The 25,107-nt window shown below is 40.9% G+C and overlaps 4 protein-coding genes across 4 annotated transcripts; 2 read left to right on the top strand and 2 right to left on the bottom strand.

Moving 5' to 3' along the window:
* Nucleotides 1-616: 616 nt before the first annotated feature.
* LOC121996285 (scopoletin glucosyltransferase-like) lies at nucleotides 617-2,119 on the bottom strand. The gene has a single exon (XM_042550201.1). The coding sequence runs from the start codon at nucleotides 2,117-2,119 to the stop codon at nucleotides 617-619; it is 1,503 nt and encodes a 500-aa protein (XP_042406135.1).
* Nucleotides 2,120-3,604: 1,485 nt separating this feature from the next.
* On the bottom strand, nucleotides 3,605-4,431 carry LOC122016799 (pathogenesis-related genes transcriptional activator PTI5-like). Its single transcript, XM_042574202.1, has one exon. It carries the CDS (start codon nucleotides 4,298-4,300, stop codon nucleotides 3,848-3,850), a length of 453 nt encoding a protein of 150 aa, XP_042430136.1. The 5' UTR covers nucleotides 4,301-4,431; the 3' UTR covers nucleotides 3,605-3,847.
* Nucleotides 4,432-7,771: 3,340 nt separating this feature from the next.
* Nucleotides 7,772-8,677, top strand: LOC121996276 (WUSCHEL-related homeobox 9-like). The gene is made up of 2 exons (XM_042550192.1): nucleotides 7,772-7,883; nucleotides 7,995-8,677. Exons 1-2 carry the CDS (start codon nucleotides 7,787-7,789, stop codon nucleotides 8,675-8,677), a joined length of 780 nt encoding a protein of 259 aa, XP_042406126.1. The 5' UTR covers nucleotides 7,772-7,786.
* Nucleotides 8,678-22,361: 13,684 nt separating this feature from the next.
* LOC121996270 lies at nucleotides 22,362-23,399 on the top strand. Its single transcript, XM_042550183.1, has one exon. It carries the CDS (start codon nucleotides 22,362-22,364, stop codon nucleotides 23,397-23,399), a length of 1,038 nt encoding a protein of 345 aa, XP_042406117.1.
* Nucleotides 23,400-25,107: the final 1,708 nt, after the last annotated feature.

Here is a 25,107-nt window from a genome sequence, read left to right as displayed (position 1 = left end):
TGCCATGCTTCCAAAAAATCATCTTCCTCTTCATCATCATATATGCAAGAACTAAAATCTTTTGCAAAACTTATAAACTTTGAAAACACATGACTAAGATGGGTTGCTGCATTTCGATATATATGCCAAATATACAAGCGATGCGATGTTTAAGGCTTTTCTGACAATGAATTTACAATAGATATAAATTTTACTTCTGTTCTTTTATGATGCAAGAATAATGAATCTTACCAAAACTCAGTGATAATATCTGCTCTGTTCTTTTATGATGATGCCTCTCGCAAGGAATTTTAACTTATAAAATACAGTTAGATATTTTATAATAATGCTAATAATAATATAATAAAAGTGTATAGCCTTTTTATGGGTGTGGACCATAAATTCATAAATATGGAAAAGTTTGAGGAGGTGTAATTATTAAATGTTATACAGCTGACAATTAATTATCAATGTTATAGAAAATATTAAACTAAATGTTACAGGGGATTTGCTCCTAATAAGAGAATTTGGATGCAATCCAATTATTCCAACGGCCAATTTGTTATCAAAAGTTGAAGCAAACAGAACCAATAGTCAACGACAAGGAACAGATTCGTCAACGAATACTCTGCTAAGTCTAAATGTCGACCGCCTTCGCGGCGGCGGTCTTTTTGTTGTCGTGCCAGACGTATATATCCTCTATCAAATCGTTCAAATCCTTGTCGGACGAACCATCCTTCTCTACCGCCGCTCTGGCCTTCTCCGCGAGCTCCCTCGACCGCCTTCTCGTTCCCTCGGCCGCCTCCCCAGCGTCCATGATGCTCCCTATCGCCCTTGCCAGCTCCGTTGCCTTCACGATCGTCCGATTTGGATCCATCGCGCTCCTTATGCTGTCCGACGCTTTGACGCCGATGCGGAGTCGTTCCACCACCAGCTTCTCGTTCATAAACTGCTCCGTCCCGATCGGCCACGTCACCATCGGCAACCCGGCGGAAACGCCCTCCAGAATCGAGTTCCACCCGCAGTGCGTCACGAACGCGCCGACAGCGGCGTGGCTGAGCAGCTCTACCTGCGGGGCCCAACCCCGAAGAACAAGCCCGCGCCCCTTCACCCGCTGCTCGAATCCATGCGGCATCCATTCGGTCCCGTCCGCCTCTCGCACCACCCACAAGAACGGGTGGCCGGCAGCCTCTAGCCCGAGCGCCATCTCCCTGAGTTGCTCGCCCGAGAACTGGCTCCAGCTACCGAAGCAGGCGTACACCACCGAGCTCGGCTTCTGCTCGCTGAGCCACGAGAGGCAACGTGCTCTGTTCCCGACGGCGGCAGGGTCGACGCCGCCACCTCGGACCCCGACGCTGTGGGATTCAGAATCCTTCAAGGCGATAGGGCCCACGAACCAGGTCTTGATGCTGAACACTCGTCGGAAGTAATCTAGGTAGATGCCCTCAAACTCTGTAAAGCTGTTGATGATGAGGCCGAGGCTTGCTTTGTCTGCTTCGTAGACTTCATCGATGAGTCTACCGAAGACAGTATTCCGGATGAGGAAGTCGGGGATCTCAGATCGCGCTAGTAACAACGGGTGAGGGAGGTCCGGGATGGGAACGAGCTCGTCGTCGCGGGCGACGTCCTTGAACGGCTGCTTCTCCCATGCATACTGCGAGATACAGTAGGCCAGGAACCCCACCGCGGCGAACGTGATGCGCGGGATGCCGAGTTCGCGAGCGATATCTACAGTCCACGGGAAATGGGCGTCGGAGACAACAGCATCCGGGCGGTGGAGGCCGAGCAGGTGCTCGAGGGTGGGGCGGGTGAAGGGGATGGCGTGGTCGATCTTGTGGCACTCAGAGGGGGGCAGTGCGCTGATGTTCTCTACTCCCGGAGGGAGGCCCGACTCCGCTGACGGGAAGGGGTATTCGAGTAGCTGGATCCGGAGGCCAGCGGCGGCTGCGTCGTCGACGGTGGCTCGGACGAGGGCGGCGTTGCAGGGGGTGGCTAGGATGGTGGAATCGACTCCGCGGGCAGCAAGGAAGCGGGCAATGTCAACCAAAGGTATCACGTGACCTGAGGCAAAGTAGGGAATGAAGAAGAGACGGAGTGGCCTCCGATCGGCGGCGGCGGAGGCGTCGGCGACTGAATCCATCGCTAGTCTCGAAGGTATTCGGTGAAATCACTGCTCTGTTTCCATTAAAATTGCGTTTTTATAGCTGTGAACTACGAAATTGTGGTTGAACCTGAACCAGTGCTCGGTCCGGTTCGATTTGGAATCCGGGTTTGAATAATTCATCTACACTCGGCCGTTCGAAAATAAAACTCTACGTTGGGTCCGTAATAATGAATTGATTACTAATTACCATTTTTCCATTATGATTATATATATTTTAATCAATTCTAATGTTTTTTTAAATCACCAATTTTAATTCTTAATAAATTGATTTCCTTAAATGTAATTTCATATCGGATGAATAAAACTAAATTAAAATTTCCAAATTAATTTATTAACGATAATTTATATTTTTATATTGCTAACGAAATCAAGTAAATTTGATCATATTTTATTTTTTTTACATTTTGAGCAAATGCAAACCAAATATTAATATAAAAATGAATTCTTTAATATGTCTACATATAAAAACGAAATAAAATTGGACGTTTTCCAACGTCACTTCTATTAAATTTTAGCAAAATGGAAAGGAATTAAATCCTTTCCCCTTTTTTCAATCTACTTTTATAATAGACATATTGATAATTTAAAATTACTACATTTCCTCTATTTCCATATAAGAAAACTTTTATTAATACGTTGCCTTATAGTTAAAATATTGAATGAGCTTTCCATTTTTGAAAAAATAAAAATAAAAATAATTTCATACTTTTAATGTGAGCCACTTTTACCGCTCCTCATTTAAACACAGATAAATTTAAATAAATAAATTGTCTAGTTTTAAATAATTAGTTAATTTTTTAATTGAAGTTTTTTGTTTTGGAAACTTTAGGTATAATTAAAATAGTTGAAATTTTAAATTTATTAGCAAATCTTTATATTTGCTATCTCTGGTGCAACTAGCTGTTGTCGAATAATTACGACTTAATTGGTTAGACCTTTAATTGAACTGTGAACAAATTTAGTGTTCTGTTCGATAATTATAATTCAAATAAATAAATAAATTTGAATTGAGAGCATAATATTTAAATGAATTAAATTTAATTCAAGTTCGAATCAAACTTAAACTCATAAAAAAAATAAATTTAAATAATTATTTTAATAATTTAGTTAGATTGGAGTCGATTACCTTATTTAATCGGTTCGTCAATTCTTTTTAATTTTTTGTTATTGTTATTGAAATGACGAAAGAAAAATCTCCATGGTTAGGTTGTGAATTGACGGACACCAACAGTGATGCCCATCGGCTTGATTCTGTCATTTTCCAAATTGCTGTGCGGATCGAATTAAGGTCGCCTTTGTCGTTCTTGATCACGTTTCGCACTGGAATGCGATGCAACAAAAACATGGGGCAGGCCATTTTTCATATTTCGCACAGAGCCTCAGATTCCAAATCCCAAAACAAACAGAGCTGCGTGATGAATCGATGATCAAGAAGAAACTTTGTATGCGAGACAAGGAGGAGATTCGAAGAAGGTTACCACTACCAGTTCATGTAATTTTCATGGGAATTAGAAACAGAGTGACTGGAAATGGCCTCGATCGAAGGCCCTATCCCATGATTCCAAATAATCTCTCCTCTCCGATCTTTATAAGCATATCGAGTTTATCCGATCGAGCTACAAATTTTGATCACGGAACGAATATAAAACCTCTGGAATTCTTCTGTACATCTGCAGGGTAGCAGGTAGCTTCCTCGATCGTCGATCAGGCCGAGTCACCGAGTCTCTGCTCGTCGATCGAGGTCGCGGAAGGTCCGGCGGGGAGGGAAACGCCCGGCGGGAAGTTGAGCAGCGCCTTGGCGCCGCGCATCCGGAAGGCGGCCCGGTCGTAGGCGGCGGCGGCCTCCTCGGCGGTGTCGAAGGTGCCGAGCCAGAGGCGCGCGCCGTGCCGGGTCGAGTCGCGGATCTCGGCGGCGAACTTGCCCCACGGCCTGCGGCGCACGCCGCGGTACTTCCGGGCGCGCGGTTGGAGGGCGGCGCGGGCCTTGAGGAGAACGGAGGGGAGAGGCGGCGGGGCGGCGGAGGGGGCCATGGACGAGGCCTCGCGCAGGACCTCGAAGAGGATCATGTCCTGGGAGTCGTTCTCGTTGAGAGGGAGCTGCTGCTGCTGCTGCTCTTCTTCTTGCTTGACGCGGTGGTGCGTGATATTGGAAGCCATGAAGGTAGTGGAATTGAGCTGCTGCTATACCTCTGGTTGGTTGGTTGGTTGGATTAATATGGATGATGGATTGGAATGGGAAAGCAGCTTTTCACTTCTCTGCTAGATTCATTCCTGGCTTGGTTCAATGGCCACGAGGTCAGAAGCGTGTTGGAATTGACTGCCTGCCCTCCGACAACTAATCTCGATCCTGTTTCTGGAAGGGCGTCCGGTCATATGCACATATTTACGATTCAGTTACGATGTACTTATGGGATTGTTTTTTTTTTCAACTGCACTAATTCAACGAATAGGTTGGATTTGCATGGCCAGTTTACCTCAGTCAATGTTGTCAGTTAAGAATTAAATAATCAACACGTGGGAAATTCAAAAGTCAACAAATGGATTGGTGGAGAAACACATCAAAAGGTGTTTCAGTTAGATTTTGCCTCTAAACTAAAAATTGTTGGGTTACGTGGCGATCATTAATTGTTTTGGACGAAGAATATTGAAAAAAAAAAATAGTTTTTATATTATTTTTTTACATAGATCTTCTTAATACTCCTTCAATTCTAAAATCAAATTTTAATTTTTTAAATGGACGAAGTCCATCTAAAGTCACCGGTTAGTCAAACCCTGCTTTCTATTGTTTGTGGGGTCCAATTGTATGCCCTTCTTTACAAATGTCCACGGATAGAACAAACTATTTAAAAGTTGCACCAGAAGTATAATTCCCACGCCAAGGGAATAATTCCACGTGTACATCTTTGATAACAAATTTATAATTTAATGGAACGTTAAATCTAAATATATAATTAATTCAGGAAGCTAAATAACAAATAAAAAAAATTCCTCGCTCTATGACTTTCGTTGAAGGACGCAACATCAGTTGACCTCTAGAACGCATGTGCACGTTGACTTAGTCAACTACCTCCAACTTCCTCTTACCTTCTTTTTCTTCTTTGATTTTTTTTGGACACCGGTTGACCAAATAACACGGGTTAAATCTAATGCAACAGAAATAATTAAATTGATAATGTTATTTTGAAAATAAAAATACCATAGGACAAAAAAAAATGATTTAAAATATCAATAATAATAAAGATGAAATCATTAGATTTATGCGGCCCAACGCAAGCCCTTCGGAAATTAGTCCAAGCCCACACACGAACCCAATTTCTCCTTTCGCCTGCTGAATTCTCCTCCATGAATCGCAAACCTGAGAGACTGAGAAAAGGATATGATCATTTGGAAAAATATAACATGTATATTTTGTCTCTTCGAATTGATTGAAGCATATGCTGCAGCAGCAGGAGGAACGGCCCGCATCCGTCGCTGCTGCATGCCTTCTTCTTTCTATTCCCACTCGCAATTCATTTAAACTGTCCGTGATTGCACGCAACAGATGAGAGTAATTGACATCTCCATCCTCGATCAGTCAATGCTTATCCACGTGAGATCGAGTGCTCTCTGCAAAATATACTTATCCACGAATATCTTAATGCCGATTAACAGCAGTTTTAGTTGGGAGTAAATAACGTTGCCATAGTCGGAGTGTGAAGATTCCCCGGCGCAGGAGCTTTAAATAGGCCTGGATCAGTAAAGCGAGCTCCGACCTTTTCAGTTTAGAAAGCCAGCAGCTGACTTTGCACGCTTTATGGGTACGGAGAAATGAAGCAGAGAGGAAACAGAGCAGCCTTTTCTCCCCCAATTTCCTCCCTATAGATCTTTGTTATTATTATTTTTTTTTAAAAAAAATGCAATTCTCATGTCGACTTCAGGGTGCAGGATGAAGAGAATGCATGGGCGTGGGAATGGGCATGGCAAGACTCTAGAGGTCGACGATGGGATTTGTGCCCCGCGGTTTGTGCTCAACTGTACATGGCTCATTCAAGGCCATTTAATTTATTGTATTTATTGCCTCTTTCTTTTTTGCTTTTGCTGGTCTGTGCCCAGAAACTACACCTCATCGGGAGGAGGATGCAGCAGTATGCATTTGGTGGTGGTGGTGGTGGTGGTGGTGATGATGATGATGATGATGATGACGATGATGGGCGGATCTGGCTTAGTCAGAGGGTCTCACGAGGAAGGGAGGGAGGGAGCACACACGTCATCATCCCTAGCTCACCCGCAGGGCAGCTCATCGGAGTCTCAAACACTTACAAGTAATCGTCCCGACCACAAAGATTGACTTGCTGAACACGTTTGCACGCGGAAGAAGAAAGCTTTCAGATGCAAATTAAAGCAAATTCATATATATCATTGCACTGGTCTGCCACTGTAGATTGGATAACGTGAATTTTTTTAAAAAAAGAGAGAGTAAATTTCAGGCAAGTGATGGACGTGTTACTTCCAGATACCTTGTTGCATGCATGCCTTGTAATTAATATGATGTTTATTGCATATTCAACAACTATAGATTAACCGGCCTGCACATACATCTTCACCTGCAATTTGATAAAATATCATTCTCTTTTTAATTATTATATTTGCATACACCAACTTCGAATTAGGTCAAGTTATTTACTGTCCCAAACAATTATGCATATCCAATTCAAGATTGAAAGACTAAAACCAAAACCAATGTAGTACTTGTCTAGCTCCATGAAGTCAGGCCATTGAAAGTAATGAAAGCTTTTATTGCCCTTATCATAGCCATAGAGAAGAAGGCAAAAGGGTGAAGACCCCTCGAGTCAATCCAATTTTCACTCACCTCACCGTATGACCCAAAACAATCCAATTCACCCCGTGCAATTACTCCACCCCAACTCATTTCCCAATCAACTCCACTTTTTGTGCTTAATTTCTCCTTTAAAACTCTCACTCTCTCTTCTCTCTCTCTCTTTCTCAATGCATTTATTCCTCCACAACAACCAGCTCCTCCATTAGAATAATCCTACACTTTAACTCTTCCTATTCATTATCTCTTTCTCCTGCAAGCCAACAAACTACCCTTCAAAACCTCAGCACAAGTACTCGCCTCTTGTGGAAAATGACAAGACGTGCCAAATTATATATCGATCTAAATCAGTATCCACGATCACTCTCGAATGAAACCCTTCCATAAAGGAAAAATAATGGAATTTTCAACCCCAAATGCTTTTTCCATTTCTCTTTCTTTCTTGTACTGTGTACAATTGGTTGCTTGCATTAGTAATTCGTGTCCCTCTTCCCTAAACTCTTCCATCTTTCAGTAATTTCCAGTGCCACAAGTCATATGAACAGTGCCTTTTCGTATATACTTTACAATGAATTATCTGATTAATTAATATGCAGTACCCACTGCGGAAGTTGGCAGAGGGCACCACTGTTCCTTTTAATTCATATTTAGATGTGAAAAATCGAGCAGAGTAGGTGGTGGCTGTTATAGGAAAGGAATTGAACATGTACATATATGTCACACGGAGATAAGGAGACACTACTGTTTTCATTATATACTTACTACTCTTCTGCCTCTTCTACTGCACCACCACCACCACCACCACCACCACCACCACCACCACCACCATGGCCTCATCCAACAAGCACTGGACGAGCATGTTCAAGTCCAAGCCCTGCATCAACCAATGGCAGCATGATCACATCATTCACCAGAAAAATCTAGGTCAGTAATCATAACCATCTATCTTTCTTTTGAGAGTTAGGGAGTTAGGGTTAGGGCTTTAACAAATGATGATGATGATGATTGCTTGCTTTCTGTGGTGCACATGCGTAGGCTGTGAGGAGAGGAGCCCCGATCCGAAGCCAAGGTGGAACCCGAAGCCGGAGCAAATCCGGATCCTGGATGCCATCTTCAACTCCGGCATGGTGAACCCCAGCCGCGATGAGATCCGCAAGATCCGACTTCAGCTCCAGGAGTTCGGACCCGTCGGCGACGCCAACGTCTTCTACTGGTTCCAGAACCGCAAGTCCCGCTCCAAGAACAAGCACGGAAACCGCAACCACCTCAGCCCGGCAGCCGCCCGCCGCACACCGAAACCATCCCCCACCGGCTCCTCTTCCTCCTCCTCCTCCTCCTCAGCCCAGTCCGCCGACTCCGGCAACAAAACCCTACCCCTCCCGACTAGATTCCAGCACTTCTCTCCCCGGCTGCCGCCGACGACCTTACTCCCAAAGCAGATGAACTCACTCGCGGAGCCGGCGTATCAAGATATGAGCACCGGAATCATCAGTTCCGACGGCCTTTACGATCCTGAGACGCCGATGCAGCTACTCATGAAACCAGATCATGATGATCACCAAGAGTACAAGTTGAAGATGCAATATTTACAACATCTTTATGCAGCAGCGGCAGCTGCTGCCGCTGCTGCTGCTGCTGTTCCAACTTCTAGTGCTGCCACTGTAGGCAGCTGCGTTAATGGTAGCCCTATCAGCGACATACAAGGTATGAGCTATTAATGACGCAGCTCTCACATACTGAGAGTGATGCTTCAGTGAGCTGATCCATCTACTTCGCGTTATGTACATTATATTTCCATGTGCTTTCACTTCAAATTTTGCAGCCACCTGCTTTCTGTAAGGTCATGATGCTCCCAAAATTGAGAGCTGTCTTACTGTTGGAACAACAGCTACGTGCACGCAATCTTTCTCATGAAAGAGAAGGGAAAACAGATTCATGTAGAGAAAAGACAAGTATGAACAGATCTGATCAGAGAGCTCTATGTGGTCATGTCACCAAGATGCATGATGGGGATTGAATGACACAGTGGATGGTTGTGTCATTTCTCCTATAGATTGGACGTGTGCATGGGATTCATACAAATTATGCTGTCTCTTTTTCATGCATAGGATTTTCTATATGCACAATTATCTGTCATTTACTTCTTTGATTAATTTATCAAATAAACAGAGTTGATGGGGGAAATTGGAGATGGTATATTTGATGCCGGAGCAGCCGCCTGCGCCCGATCAACGGTGATCACCAGCGAGGCGGCGTATGAGGTCGCGGCCGGCCGGATAAATATACGGCAACTGTTCGGGCCGGAAGCCATCCTTCTCGATCAATCCGGCCAACCTGTGCTCACTGATGAGTGGGGAGTCACCCTCTATCCTCTCCAACATGGAGCTTCTTATTACCTGGTGATTAAACTTCGTTTCATTACTAGATAGCTAAGTAATACACTTAATTGCTTGATTATATTGTTTTGCAGGTTTAATTAGCTGAAAGCAGTATGGCTATGTTGGAAGCACTTGACATTAATGCTCTAGATTAACTGCATAATTTGTTTTGTGTTTGCATAAGTGCTATTCCAACTTGTTGTATTCCCCATGGATATTAGGTCTTTTATTGACTGTGTTGGGCCATGTACTGTTAGCTATCTTATTGTTAGATCATCTTCGAGTTAATTCTTTTGTAGCAATAGTATAAAAGTAATCAGGTATTATAAGTATAGTCATATCATCAGGATAATCTTGCAACAACTATCATTATCATTGTAACATAACACTGATTTGAACCATCATGGCCATCACATTCTTAAACTAAATGAATTAATTAGCGCATCAAAATAATGATCAAGCTATGAAGCAAATACTAAATGTAGAGATAATTTTCACACAATCATTTTACTATCATGTACAATCTTTTTTTTTTTTTCTTAATTTGTGGCAATCTCTCTAGTATAGTTTTCAATTTCACCTGTAAAGTTTTCAATCTCTCTAGTATAGTTTTTCAGATCTTATAGAAAAAAATATTGGTTATGAAAATCTCTCTTCTATAATATTGTATAGAAATATCTTTGTAATCATTTAAGTATAAAGAGAAGACTCCGAGGAGAGAAGATAGATAATTTATTTAACAAAGTTATTACAACATTCCAACAAAAAGAAACACGGTTCATACATGTTAAACAGTTGTACATGTACTTTTCATGTAGATATTTGATGTTCGCCTTGAATGAATTCGATTCCCGTATTGATTAAGATTGATAAACAATTAAACACTAATTATTTCCAAAATATAAACATATCATGTACATGAAAAGTATTTTTTAAAACAAATTCTCACAATACTTTGTGACATTTAATTAATTGTTCATAAGCAAGTTCATCTAAAGTTTGTTTATACGTTTGCAATTTTTTTAATTATGTATTTGCAACATTATAAAGTCTATGTTATATATATATATATATAGTTTTCATCTCCTGTGGTGATAATGCTGTGATTTCGTGCGGTTTGGTGATGTGGCAAGTTCCACGTCGTCATCCGCCGTGGTGAGAAGTCGTTAAAGTGCAGATCATAAAAGTTTTGACGCGCTGAAAACTTTTGATGCGCAGAAACTCATTCCCCTCTTTTCCTCTCCGCAGAACCCTAGCCGCATCTCCTCCCTCTCTGAATTACCTCTCTCGTTGCGATTTACCGACCTCTAGTTGCCCTCTCTCGTTGAAGCTACAACTCTCTCTCGCAGCGAGCCCTCTCCTGCCACAAGCTCTCCTTCCCCGCGAGCTCTCTCTCGATCGATGAGCTCTCAATAGACGCGAGCCCTCTCTTGCCTACAAAATCTCCCTCACCGCGGGCCCCTCTCTCGATTGATGAGCTCTCCCTCACCACAAGCCCTCTCTCGATTAATGGGCTCTCCCTCACCGCAAGCCCTCCCTCGATCAACGAGCTCTTCCTAGACACGAGCCCTCTCCTTCCTGTCTCTCATCACTAGTCGATGAACTAGGGCATCACTCTCCGCCAAACTAGGGTTTCGCCTCAACGGAGCAGGAGGTTGATTGGTAAAAGCTCCTCTCATTTATTGATGCAGGAAGTTCATTTTATTGGTGTAATATTCCCTAAGTCAAGGTTGACCTGGTTGACTAAGCTTGAGATGGCTCAAGCTTGAGTCTTGATGTTTGAATTTCGATGTTTGACAATACATGGAGACTACAATACATGGAAATTGCAGGTGCAATCGTTCATTTGGGTTGATTATTGGTACAATTCTCCTTTGGTCAAGGTTGACCAGTTAGATGTGAAGAAGAGTCAAGTACGTCAAGACCGACTGGGAAGTCCTAATGAGTGAAGCAAGGCAGTTGGGAAATCCTGGTGAGTGAAGCCAAGTGAAAGACCTAGTGAGTGAAGTTAGGCAGAATAATAATCCTGGTGAATGAAGCCAGGTGAAAGACCTAGTGAGTGAAGCTAGGCAGAGGAGAAGCCCTAGTGAGTGAAGCCAGGTGAAAGACCTAGTGAGTGAAGCTAGGTAGTATGAAAATCCTAGTGAGTGAAGCTAGCCGAAGGTCCTGGTGAGTGAAGCCAGGCACGTGGAAATTCAGGTGGGTCAAGATTGACCAGATACTTGGTATTGAGAAGTCCAAGTAGGTCAAAGGATTGATCGGATACTTGGCACGAGGAGAAAAGTCCAAGTGGGTCAAAGGGATTGACCGGACACTTGGTGAGGAAGTCCTAGCAGGTCGAGGGTGACTGGATGCTAAACATTATTTCCATTTATTACATTGGGTATATTATTTTCTTCATCAAATATTACGTTTACAGTTTCTTCAACTTTTAGGGTATTTTTGTTATAAACTCTGTATGCCCTACTGGTTGTTGAGTACCCTAAAAATATTCCTGGGGTTGTTTTTGATGAAAATTTTCATAAGTAATCTTTAGTGTTTAGGATGAATACTTTACACTCAAATACTTTCAAATAGTTTAAGTTAGGAAATTTATTATAATATATTTCATACGGTGTTTTATTTTGACTTTTATTAATTAAAATTTTATTTTGTATATAACAGGCTGTATTAATTACTTCAGCCCAGAATTGATTAGATAGTTTGTATTTGTTTAACATGGTTCTAGCGGCTTCTTGTAGAGTTCTGTTTTTACGTTCTATTAAACCATTTTGTTGGGGGGTTCTAGGACAAGAATATTCATGTTTATACCCATTAGTTTCACAGAATTCAATAAAGTTATAGTTTTTAAATTCTCCCCTATGGTCACTTCTAATTCTTTTTATCTGAGCGTCATTTTCATTTTCTATTAATTTGCAAAAAAAATTAAATACTTCAAAGGTTTCATCTTTCGTTTTTAAAAATTTTACCCAAGTGAATCTTGAGTTGTCGATTATTACTAAGTAATATTGATTTTTGCTTAGTGACTTGGCTCCATGTGAATCAAACAAGTCTAGGTGAAGGAGCTTAAGTATTGAACTTATTCTGTTTAGGTTCGTTAACTTATGGTTTGACTTGGTTTGTTTACCTTGTTGACAAGCAACACAAGTTGAATTTTCAATAAATTTTAATTTGGGCAGACCTCTAACTAGACCATTTTGACTCATTTTTGAAATGAGTCTAGTATGAGTGTGACCCAGTCTCCTGTGCCATAACTCAGTTTCCTCTTGTTGTGTTAATAAACACTCTAGTGAGGAAGTTGGTAGGTCAATAGTATAAATATTCTTTTTCCTAATACCCTTAAGTTTAATTTCAGGATTATTGATATTCTTAATTATACATTCAGTTTTTGAAAATGTGACTCAATATCCTGAGCCACATAACTGGCTAATACTAAGTAAATTGAAACTGAATTGTTCAACTAATAATACTTTTTGAATGTAAAAATCGAAATTTAGTAGGATGTTACCTATTCTGATTACTTTAAGGGTTCCGTCGTTGCCGAACGCGACAGACCCTTGGTTCTTAAGTTTCAACTTTGTGAATTTCAGTCTGTCTCCGGTCATGTATCTGGAGCATCCATTATCTAGCATCCATTGATCCAAATCTTTATGTTCCTACATAAAATATTTGACTTGGGTCATTTTCTGGATTTAGAAGATAGTTTGACTGAAATTATCTTAATATTCCATCTCACCCAATCTAGATGATCAACCACGGTATTCCTATGGGTGTTTGTGAGATGGTTTATTAAGTTAATCAACTCAATTGGGTTAAGTCAATTCGATTGAATTAATAATTTTATTAAATTATTAAATTGACTAATTAATTTAAATTATTAAATTGATTAATTAAGTTAAATTATTAAATTAAGTTAAATTATTAAATCAATTAATTAAGTTAAATTATTAATTGAGTTAAATTAATTAATTAAGTTAAATTATTAAATTAAATTAAATTAATTAATTAAGTTAAATTATTAAATTATGTTAAATTATTGATTAAATTGAATTGATTAATTAAATTAATTTGAATAATTAAATTAAATTGATTAATTAAGTTAAATTATTAAATTAAATTAAAATAAATTAATTAAGTTAAATTATTGATTAAATTGAATTGATTAATTAAATTAATTTGAATAATTAAATTAAATTGATTAATTAAGTTAAATTATTAAATTAAATTAATTAATTAAGTTTAATTATTAAATTAAGTTAAATTATTGATTAAATTGAATTGATTAATTAAATTAATTTGAATAATTAAATTAAATTGATTAATTAAGTTGAACTGCTAAATTTAACCTAGATCCATCTCACCTGATTCTAAGTTATTATTCAAGGAACCTTAAATAGTTTTGTGAGCTGATTATCTTTGATTTAGATTATTTCTAAGGATTAATTTACATTTGAGTTAAACTTAGGTTTTCCAATTAGTCAATTAAATATGTATTTCAAAGATTGATTTCCAGGTTGTGGCGAGACACTAGGCCTTCTTGGGTATGGGATCATCCACCACTTCCTAGACAGAACCGCTCAAAGAAATAACATATTCAATTTTCTTTTTGAAACCCCTAGGTTTAACTAGGCAAGTGTAAATTATGTCTGGGTCCTTAATCTATCCTAATCTAAATATGCATATTAACAAGAAAGTAAATAAACAATCATCAAACAATTCTATTTATTAAGATAGTTTTTCTATTGGCTCCCCCTGGATCATAGCCTCGATATGGTCTATCAAGGTAGTGTACTTGATCATTGGGGACCCAATATTGACCAAGTCCAACTTGATTGACCAAGTTGGACTTAGGTACCCATGCTTGGACTATCTTACTAATCGGTATATTAATAAGCGATAAATAAGACCGATATTTCTTTTTAGCTTTATATCCTAGTCCGGATCGATTATATACGGTTTTCTGTTTTCCAAGAATCAAGTCAAGATTCTTGGAACCCAGTGTAAACCGTTCCAATGTAGTCTTCAAATCCTTGACTTGATTTTTCAGGCTGGAATTCTCTTCCTCAAGTTTTTGAACTTGAGTTGAGGTTCCAGCCTGAGCAGGGTCAAGCAAGGATTCGGTATTAGTCACTTCTTTAAGGAATGTTACCTCCTTCAGAAGCGACTTGATCCGAACATTAGACTTAGCTAATTTGTGCATTAAGTAATTTATTAAATTATATAGATGATTTGTACTTACAGAGGGGTTTGACCCTTCGGAAACGGATGCGGATCCATGGCTTCTCTCGGACTCAGCCTCCGATTCGTCCTCACTTTCAAATCTGTTGATCTGACCCCGGGTCGTCATTGCGGCAAAAATTGTCTGCTAGAGTTCTTTGTCATCAGACTCCTCTGAGGACTACTTGTCCCAAGTTGCCTTCAGGGCTTTTTTCCTTCTTGCCTTTTTTGCATCTTTCTAGTTTAGACAGTTGGCCTTGATGTGCCCTTTATGATTGCATCCGTAGCACGTCACCTCGAACTTTACCTTTGGTTGGGCTTCCTTGGACTGAATGACCTTTCTGGCATCCTTTTTGTTGAAGTCATTCTTCTTCTTGTAGAGCTTTTTCACTAGGTTGACGAGCTCAGTCGTGAGTTCGTCTTCGTCATCGTCATCGTCGTCGTCTGAATCTGGTTCTTCTTCTGATTCTGGTTGGGTTTTTTGCCTTGGTTTTGACTCATGTGATCTGTCGGTACTTGCAACCAAAGCTATACCCTTTTCGACCAGGCGTGCATTAATATGCTGATGCAACTCGAATTTAGAGAATAACTCATCTAATTTAATAGAAGAAAGGTCCTTAGAAACCTTGTAAGCATCTACCATGGATATCCACAAGGTGTTCCTTGGAAAAGCGTTCAGAGAGTACCTGATTAGGTTGCAGTTCTCCACTTTTTGTTTGATTGCATGAAGCCCGTTGAGTAGATCTTGTATCCGGGCATGGAGTTGGCTAGTCGTCTCGTTTTCCTGCATTTTAATATTATATAGTTTATTAAGTATTAAATCCCTTTTACTTACCTTGGTGTCAGACGTCCCTTCATGAAGCTCGATCATCTTCTCCCATAATTCCTTAGCGCTGGAGAAAAGGCCGACGTGGTTCAGCTCCTCCTTCGATAGGCCACACTGGAGGGTGCAAGTCGCCTTAGCGTTCGCTTCTACCTTTTTGATAAGATTCGCGTCCCAGTCCTTGTATGGTAGTGGCTTGCCGGCGCTGTCAGTTGGTAGTTGAAGCCCGATTTTGACGATCATCCATACTTCAAAGTGAGTCTGGAGATACACCTCCATCCGGCCCTTCCAGTACCTGAAGTCGTCTCCGGTGAAGAGCGGTGGGTGAGCAGTGCTGAACCCTTCACTACAAGAAAAACCCTCATAGACATCGGTGGAACAACATCGGTTTTAAGCAAAAATCGATGTCTTTGAGTATTTTACACTGATTTTTCCAAAAATCGGTATCTATAAGCGCAGATTTTCGCTCATAGACATTGGTTTTTAAGTCGATGCCTATGAGCGCCTTTTTTTTCGTTAATAGACACCGATTTTAACAACAGTTTTTAAAACCCGGTGTCTATGATAAAATAAAATAATTTAATTTTCCCACCAATACTTAGCCAAAATTTGCAACACTTTACTCTTCCCTCTAAACCTAAACCTATATCGCGCCGTCCACCGTATGTCCACCACTTTCCTCCTCGTCGCTGGCCATCTGGCTATCTCTCTCAGCCTCATCTCCCTCTTCCCCTTCCTAGATCTAGCACAAGGAAAACGAACGAAGAGAATGTTCCAGGACTTGATCCTAGATTAGCAGTGCGGTATAAAAATAAGAGTAAATTACGTTCTCGAGTGGTGCTGTACTAACTTCGAGAAAAGAGTACGATTACGAAAAAAATAAGATCGGAAGACGGCAAGAATACCGATTCCGATCGACTCCGAAAAACTAAAATCACCACGAAAAGAATGCTTGATTGGTGGTTGCACCAAATAGAAGCTACCCCGCTTTGATACCAATTGTTGGATCGAGAGCACGCTAGAGGAGGGTGAATAGCGCTCGTGGCTTTCACGCATTTCGTAATTGAAAAACTCGATGAGAGTTAAGCAGCGGAATTAAAAAAAATAACGTGAACACAAGTTATTTACTTGGTTCGGAGCCTGTGGCGACTCCTACTCCAAGGCCCACGCTTGTTGAGCATTTACATTGGGCAACAACTATAATATCAAAAATTTGGTACAAGTATGAAGTACAATCTTAAAATTAAAATGACAATTATACCGACGATGAAAAATAACAATCTTGAGGCTTCGGGTCGTCGGGGATTTGTCGTAGCTCAACTGGAATGTCTTGTTAGCAGCATACGTGAAGAAGAATCGCTTGTTCAGTAATGAATAAGGTGCTGCTCGAACCCTTCTTAAATAGCTTGCTTGAGGCGCCTCAAACCCCTTCCAAGGCACCTCCATGCTACCAAGTCAACCGCGTGGATCAGCGCTGAAAACTTCTCCTCGGATCCACTTGAAGGCGCCTCCATGCCAGTCCAAGGAGCCTCCAATCTGCGGTCCAAGGCACCTCCAGCTCTGCTGCACCAAGCTCTACTCCTTAACACCCGAGGCGCCTCCAAGCTCCATGGAGGCACCTCGAACACTGTTCATCCGAGGCTTAAGGTTGCTCCTTTGTACCTGCAAGATACGTTAGTCCAAAAAAATACCCTGCAACACAAAATTAGCACATAATATCATAAATATAAAGTCTGACAGTTATCGGACTATCCGGTTCTGACTTCGAATTTCCAACCGGAAACCCTAGGTCGAACCGACGCCTACTGTTCCCTCTTCCAGGGAACGCACCCTCACCTACTCCATTCAGAAGAGCATATCTGTTTGCCAGTCCGGTCCTCTAGACCGACTGGACTTTTCTGCCTAGGGTTACCACCCCCTAGGACCTAGGTTACCACTCCCTAGGGTTTTTCTCCACCTAGGGTTACCACCCCCTAGGACCTAAGATTACCCCCCCCCCCCTTAGGTTTTTTCTCCACTTGCCTAACCGTAGTTAGGACTTTCCTAAAACCTCATTCAAGTACGTTAGAACACAAATAATCTTAACTTTGAATTCCTTTGTCATTATCAAAACCTGGGTTCGATCATCGGATGTTTCCCGTACCAACACTAAGTAGCTAACTATCAAATTATGTAGCAATAAGTAGCAGATAAGTATCGAAGTAGTTGCTACATGTTGTGGTAGCTAGTGCTTGTACGTTGTATTATAAATCATATTAATATATAACAGGATTAGAGGGAATTACAACAAATTTTGAAACAACTTACCATCGAATGGTTTGTGGAAAATGATGTTTGATAAGTTTCTTGCAAATTTTATAACAAAAAATAATAATAAAAGGTTTATTAAAGTCTACAACTAGTTGCTACAACATGTAGCAGTTAACTGTATAAGTAACTGTTATAAAGTATAGCAGCTAGCTGTCGAAGTAGCTACTGAACCGTTTAGCATAAATCCTATACTTGAAACAACTTACCATCGAATGAAATGTAGGAAAATGAAACTCCCCAAATTGGCAAGTTTGCTGCAAATTATATAACCAACAAAATTAAATATTATAAAAAAAATAATTAAGATTGTAAGATAGTACGTTGTAGGCTTCAAAAGCTCTTATTACATCATGTTTACTTTCGAAGGGCCGGTGTATAACGCCCTTAAAATGATGAACCTGTGTAAATGCTTTTATCCAGGTGTCATAAACACCAGGTTGACGTCTAATAAACACAATATATATTTTCCCTTATATTAATTAAATAGATCATTTAGAATCACGTATAAATAATATAGCAGCTAGCTGTGGAAAAGGTTGTTTGGGGTGACGAAGTAGCTACAACTTTCCATTGTAGCAACTAAGCTATCATTCCAAATAGCTGCTACAACATTGTAGCAGCTAAGGTATCATTCCAAGTAGTTGCAACAACATTGTAGCAGCTATCATTCCAAGTAGTGACTACAACATTATAGCAGCTAAGCTATCATTCCAAGAAGCTGCTACAATATTATAATAGCTAACTGAGTAACCGCTGATTTAGCTACTACATCATTGTAGCAGTTAACTGTCTAATTAGCTACTACAATGTTGTTGCAGCTAAGATTCTAAGTACTTGCTACAATATAATGCTAGCTGTGGAATTAATTATGTGTTTATAAGTTTAACACTTGAGACTGTTGGACCGTGAAGAATCGATAGAGGGGGGGGGGGGGGGGAATATCGATTTAAAAACTTTCGTCGAAAAGAGTTAAGCGTAGCGGAAAATATAAGCGAAAAGAAACAAGGCTAACACAAGTTCTTTTTACTTGGTTCGGAGCCTGTGTCAACTCCTACTCCAAGGCCCGCACTCGTCGAGTGCTTTTGTTGGGCAATTCACTAGCAATTCGAATAATTGTTTTACAATTGAAAGTACAGTTGCTAATGAAAAATAAGGCAGTACCGACAAGGAAGAAATCAAAAGAAAAGAGCGCGTTGTCGGAGTTTCGCAGGGTTGCAGGAGCACAAGTGAGCAGATTGTTTGTTCTGAGTTCTGTGTTTTAAGCTCCACCCCTGACCCTTCTTTTATATGATGCTCGGGGCGCCTTGGTGTGACGTAGCAGGTCCAACCAGCGAGCTCCACGTGTCGACATCGCATCAGGGGATAAAACTTGCCTTCGGGCGCCTAGACCTCCAGGCGCCCGGACCACCTTTCTCCAGAAACTCCTTCTCTTGCAAGACAAGGTTAGTCCGAGGCAATGTATATCCTGCAAAAATAAAGTGTTAGCACAGTTTATAATTTTAACAAAAAGAGTATGACTTAGATTCCGTCTCTCCAAGACCGGAATCTAGTCAAGATCTCGACTTAGAGTTCCGAAATAGTTCTAAATCGGATCGACGCCTAAGTTCCCTTCCCCGGAACGCGTCCTCACAGTCACTCCCCTCCAGTGACTTACCTTTACTTACCTGTGAGACGTCCGATCAGCCCTTCGACCCATCTGGACTTCGTGCCAGCTATTCGGTCAGCCCGTCGACCTAGCTGGACTTCGTGCCAAACGTCCGGTCAGCCCATCAACCCGTTTGGACTTCGTGCCAGCTATCCGGTCAGCCCGTTGACCTAACTGGGTTTCGTGCCAGACATCTGGTCAGCCCGTCAACCTGTCTGGACTTCGCCCGCACACTCGATCAGAGTGTTAGACAACGACAAACCTAACTTAACCTAATTTATTATTCATCAAAACCTGAGTTAAACCGTTAGTGATAACCACACCAACAGAGACATCCAATAAAGAGAATCACGTATAAACGGTATATAACAGGAATAGAGGGAATTACAACTTAAAATAAAATGACTTGGACAGTTAGTTGCTACAAGGTGTAGCAGTCAACTGCTAGAGTAGCTACTACAATGTGTAGTAAAGTAAAGGCACTGCAGGCATTTGTAGCAGGCGTATGCTTTGTTGAACGCTGTAGCATAAATCCTTCTTTTCTTGTATTATACAACTTAAAATGAAACAAATTATCATTGGTTATAAAATGTGGGAATCGATGTTTGACAAACTCCCTACAAATTACATAAGGAAAAACTGGCAAGAAAGTAGCTAGGGCTAAAAGATATTGTACAGAGATGACAAGAGACAGTGGAGTCGAAAATTTTATGATGGAGAATGAAGAGGAGAGGAGTGGAGTGGAAACGTGTGTTTAGTTTGTAGCGCCTTTGCTTTGATTTCCAGGCAGGAGCGCGAGATCCGACGGACGACGACGACAAAGAAAAGAGGAAAGCGAGGGAAATATTAGATTTGGCCAAATTCGTATGCCGTGCTATTTTGAATAAAAGACGAAAGGAGTAAGAGAATAAAAGGATTTTTTAATAAAATGAAGCTATATATATATATATATGATCCTGTCCGAACGCTGAATCGATGGACGCTGGGCACGTGGCGCTCTTCCAACTGATGACGTGGGTCTCTGACCGACCGTAGGGATCTCCGACGAACCTGCAAGGAAGTCGGGCCGGGAAGGGGTTCCCGGCGACGACCCTCCGACGCTCAAGTCAGGCAAGAGGAAAATGATAGTGGCTTCGAAGATGTGAGATCGCGTGATCGCGTTCCTTTGGCGAAGTCTGGGGGCTCTTATATAGAGCTATGAGGAGGCTTATGCACACCTATCGAGGTGTAATCGTGTCCTTTGCCATACCTTAATATGAGCTTGCCAGAGGAGCATTGATAATCTATGAATTGACACATTAATTTTGGGTTAATATTTGGTGTTCTTTATATATTTGCACATGTTTAACTCCAATTTTGATCATATTTCCCCAAACAAGGTTTTTATGAGCTTTATGATGTTTTTCCATCTTATGCATGATTTATTTCTCATTATGTGAATTTGGTCTTGTAGGGCACTAATGGGTTCATGATTCAAGTGGAGGCATGGTTCACTCAACCAAATGAAGCCCAAAACCCTAACTGCCCCCAATTGAGCTTGGATTCGAGTCAAACCCCAGCTGGACCAAACCCTAGATATAAAAGGGAATTTTTGGCACGGTGAACAGTGAGCTCGCGCTACTGTTCATCGTGCCAGTTTTCATAACGGCGCGGTCGCGACTCCTCCCTTCTTCCAGAGCTTCGAACCAGCTTGTCTTCACCAGCGTGGAGTTCCTCAACCTCCGACGATCAGATTCCGACCATCAGTTCTCATCAGCGAGTGGATTTGGCGAGCATGGTACTGTAGCTGTGGGCTGCGATTTTCAGCTCAGATCAGCGGCGTTCTTCTGGTCTGAGTTTCCATTCCATCACAGGGTTATCGGCGGTGGTCCTCCGGTGATTCTGAGCCCTTTTCCGACAGTTTTCCATCCATTTCAAGCCTTCGTCCAGTTCGTGACTCCAGTGCCAGCGAACCCAGCAGCGTGCAGCAGAGTGACACTTCAGAAACTGATCTCGCTGTATTTTTGTGAGCTGATACAAGTTAATCTGAGTTGTCTTGAGTTCAAGGACACCATCTGACTTCTGTTGGAGTGTTCTCTGCAGATCCTTGTGTGACGGCAAGGAGAAGACGAATTTGGTCCGAGATTTGGGTGTAGGGATGTTAGATTTTCTTTACAGTTTGTTTCTAGCTTAGGTTTCCTTGTTTACACACTTTTGTTTCTGAATCTGATAGTTTATAGCTTGGATTTAGTTGTAGTTTCATTTTATACATAAATCTGATATGTTTAGTTCTGTTTTTGTTGCTGTCTAGTTCTGTTCGTGTAGCAAAACTGCTGAAATTCTGCTTCTTTCGTTTGTGACTGTGAATTCTGCTAGAGTCAATTGATAGCTGTTAAGTTAGTTTATTATCTGCATTAATGTCTATTGTATTTAGTTAAATGAAGAGTGAAGTTTTGAATTTCTGCATCCAGTTCCAGTAGGAAGGTTTAGCTGATGTGGAAGATTAGTTTGGTATCAATTTCTGGTAGCTTAGAATTAAGTCTTTAGTTTGTTTTGGATACGCACATAATTAATAAGGTTTGATTGTAGTAATTAGGTTGAATTCCATTTAGTGTGAGTTTGTGTTAAGTGTTTGAATTTCGGTTTGTTTTAAGACATTACTGCAGTAGAATTATGTCAGCAAGTTTAATTCTGTTCTCATTTTACCCTTGATCCCAAACCCCATTCTATAACTTGAAAACCCAAAAAGATGATCTCCAAATCCGATACAAGCATGCTTCTAGCATAATCCTCGAAAAATTCGACTCGGGCCTTATACTAAAACATTTCTTTGTGTAGTTGTGGGTTTTCGATCATAACATTAATTTGGGAGTTTATTTGTGACATCAATTAGAGAGCTTACCAAATTTTGGCGCCGTTGCCAGGGAATTACTAAACTTTGCTAGAATTGTTTGTTTGTTTTGGATTGTGAATAATTTTCTCAGCTTTAGTTTGCTGATTTTCCTGATTTTATTGAATATCTACTAAATTTTGATTGTTTATTGGCTTGCATGACTAGGTCTTCCTTTGCAACATTGCTTGAACTAGACCCGGAGATTGAGAGAACCTTTTGGGCTTTAAGGAGACAAGCTAGGTCAGCAACAACTTGTGAGAGCAGAATTTCAGAGATGGATAATCAGATAACAGAAGGGGATCGAACTATAAAAGAGCTTGCAGCACTAGATGTGGCTTATAAGTACTCATGCATCACTTATCCAGATTTGGCAGGAGATTTTGAACTCAGATCAGGACTTATTCATCTGCTTCCCAAATTTCAAGGCTTATCAGGAGAGGCTTTTCAGTTATTAAGAATTGGACCTTTGCAGCCTACAGGTGTAGTGATTCAGTTGGCTAACCGAAGTCAAGCACACCCAGCTGGAGTGATAGAAGATGTATTGGTAAAAGTGAGGGAGTTAATTTTTCTTGCAGATTTTTACATCTTAGACATGGAGGGTGATGTGCTTGCGAACAGGGCCCCACTTATTCTTGGACGTCCATTCTTGAAGACTGCTAGAACGAAGATTAATGTGCATGCAGGAACTCTTTCTATGGTGATAGGAGACACAGTGGTTAGATTCAGCATTTTTGAGGCTATGAAGTATCCTAGAGAGGATCATTCTATACTTAGCGTGGACATCTCAGAGGAGTTGGATGGCATGGATTTCTTGTCAGATATTGATTCAGATTTAGAGGTTTCTGATTTTGGTCAAGAGAATGAATTTGTTTCTTTGTTGGAGGATAGTTTAGAGGTGGAAGAAAGTGGTAGTTCGAGTGAATGCGTAGGGGATTGCTTAGGAGAAGCATTACCCCAAGGATCGCCTAGAGAAGAAGAATTATGCGTAGGGGATTGCTTAGGAGAAGCTCTACCCCTAGGATCGCCTACAGTTGACCCGACACAGGAGGAATTGAAGCCATTGCCTCAACATTTGAAATATGCGTATTTGGGAGAGAATCAGCAGCTACCTGTCATCATAGCTCAGAATTTGGAACCGGATCAGGAGGAACGATTGTTAGAGATTCTAAGACAGCATAGGAAAGCCATTGGATGAACTCTGACAGATATTCCTAGGATCAGTCCTTCCATTTGTATGCATAGGATCTATTTGGAGGAGGATGTGAAGCCAGTGAGACAGCCACAGAGACGATTGAACCCTTTGATTTTGGATGTGGTAAAGAAGGAGGTGACTAGACTCTTACAGGCTGGCATTATTTATCCGATTTCTAACAGTAAATGGGTCAGTCCCATCCATGTGGTTCCGAAGAAGTCAGGGGTGACAGTGGTAGCGAATGAAGAGAACGAGTTAGTTCCCACGAGAGTGAAGAATTCTTGGAGGGTATGTGTGGATTACAGGAAGCTTAATCAAGCAAGCAAGAAGGATCATTATCCACTTCCTTTTATTGATCAGATGTTGGAGAGGCTGGCAGGTAAATCCCATTATTGTTTTCTTGATGGTTATACTGGTTATTTTCAGATCTGCATCGACCCAGAGGACCAGGAGAAGACTACCTTCACTTGTCCTTTTGGGGCATTCGCATATCGTAGGATGCCATTTGGACTGTGCAATGCTCCAGGGACTTTTCAGCGATGCATGGTGAGTATTTTTGGTGATTTATTAGAGCATTGCATGGAAGTATTCATGGATGACTTTTCTGTTTATGGCTCTTCATTTAATGCATGTTTGGAAAACTTATCTCAAGTTTTGAGTAGATGTATCGAAACGGATTTGGTTTTGAATTTTGAAAAGTGTCATTTTATGGTAGAGCATGACATTATTTTAGGTCATATAGTCTTTAGGAAGGGCATTGAAGTAGATCCTACTAAAGTTAGTGCTATATCTTCTTTATCTTACCCCGCATGCGTGCGGAAGGTTCGAGCTTTTCTTGGTCATGCAGGATTCTACAAGAGATTTATTAGGGACTTCAGTAAGATTGCTCTACCATTGTCTCAGCTACTTCAGAAGGATGTTTTGTTTAATTTCGATCAGAGGTGCAGAGAGGCTTTTGACAGATTGAAGGAGGTTCTTACCTCAGCACCTATTATCAGACCCCCAGACTGGTCCTTACCTTTCGAGTTGATGTGTGACGCTTCAGATTATGCAGTGGGAGCTGTACTAGCACAGAGAGTGGATGGAGCACCACATGTTATTTGCTATGCTTCCAAGACTTTGGACTCAGCTCAAGCAAACTACACAACAACAGAAAAAGAGCTTCTTTCTATTGTTTTTGCTTTAGATAAGTTTAGATCATATCTTCTTTGTTCTCATGTGATTATTTTTTCTGATCATGCAGCTTTGAAGTATCTCCTCAAGAAGCCTGATGCAAAGCCTAGATTAATCAGATGGATGCTTCTGCTTCAAGAATTTGACGTAGAGATACGTGATAGGAGCGGGAAGGAGAACTTGGTTGTAGATCATTTGAGCAGGATTGAAGGAGACTTGGACCATTTGGCCATTGGTGATGATTTCAGGGATGAGCAGCTTCTACAGCTACAGGGTGAGATTCCATGGTATGCGGATCTAGTGAATTTCTTAGTTGCACATGTTTATCCCAAACAATTTTCGAAAGCTCAAAGAGATAAATTAAAAAGTGATTCAAAATTCTATGTTTGGGATGATCCTTATTTGTGGAAGTTTTGTAGTGATCAGATCATTAGGAGATGCATACCTGACTATGAGTTTCAGTCTGTACTTACTTTTTGTCATTCTTTTGAGTGTGGAGGACATTTTGGACCACAAAGAACTGCTAGGAAAAGTTTTA

The sequence above is a fragment of the Zingiber officinale genome, chromosome 1A (assembly GCF_018446385.1).
Source record: "Zingiber officinale cultivar Zhangliang chromosome 1A, Zo_v1.1, whole genome shotgun sequence".
Taxonomy (NCBI): domain Eukaryota; kingdom Viridiplantae; phylum Streptophyta; class Magnoliopsida; order Zingiberales; family Zingiberaceae; genus Zingiber; species Zingiber officinale.
The sequence above is the reverse complement of the archived record's forward strand: the minus strand, read 5'-3'. Positions and strand labels throughout refer to the sequence as shown.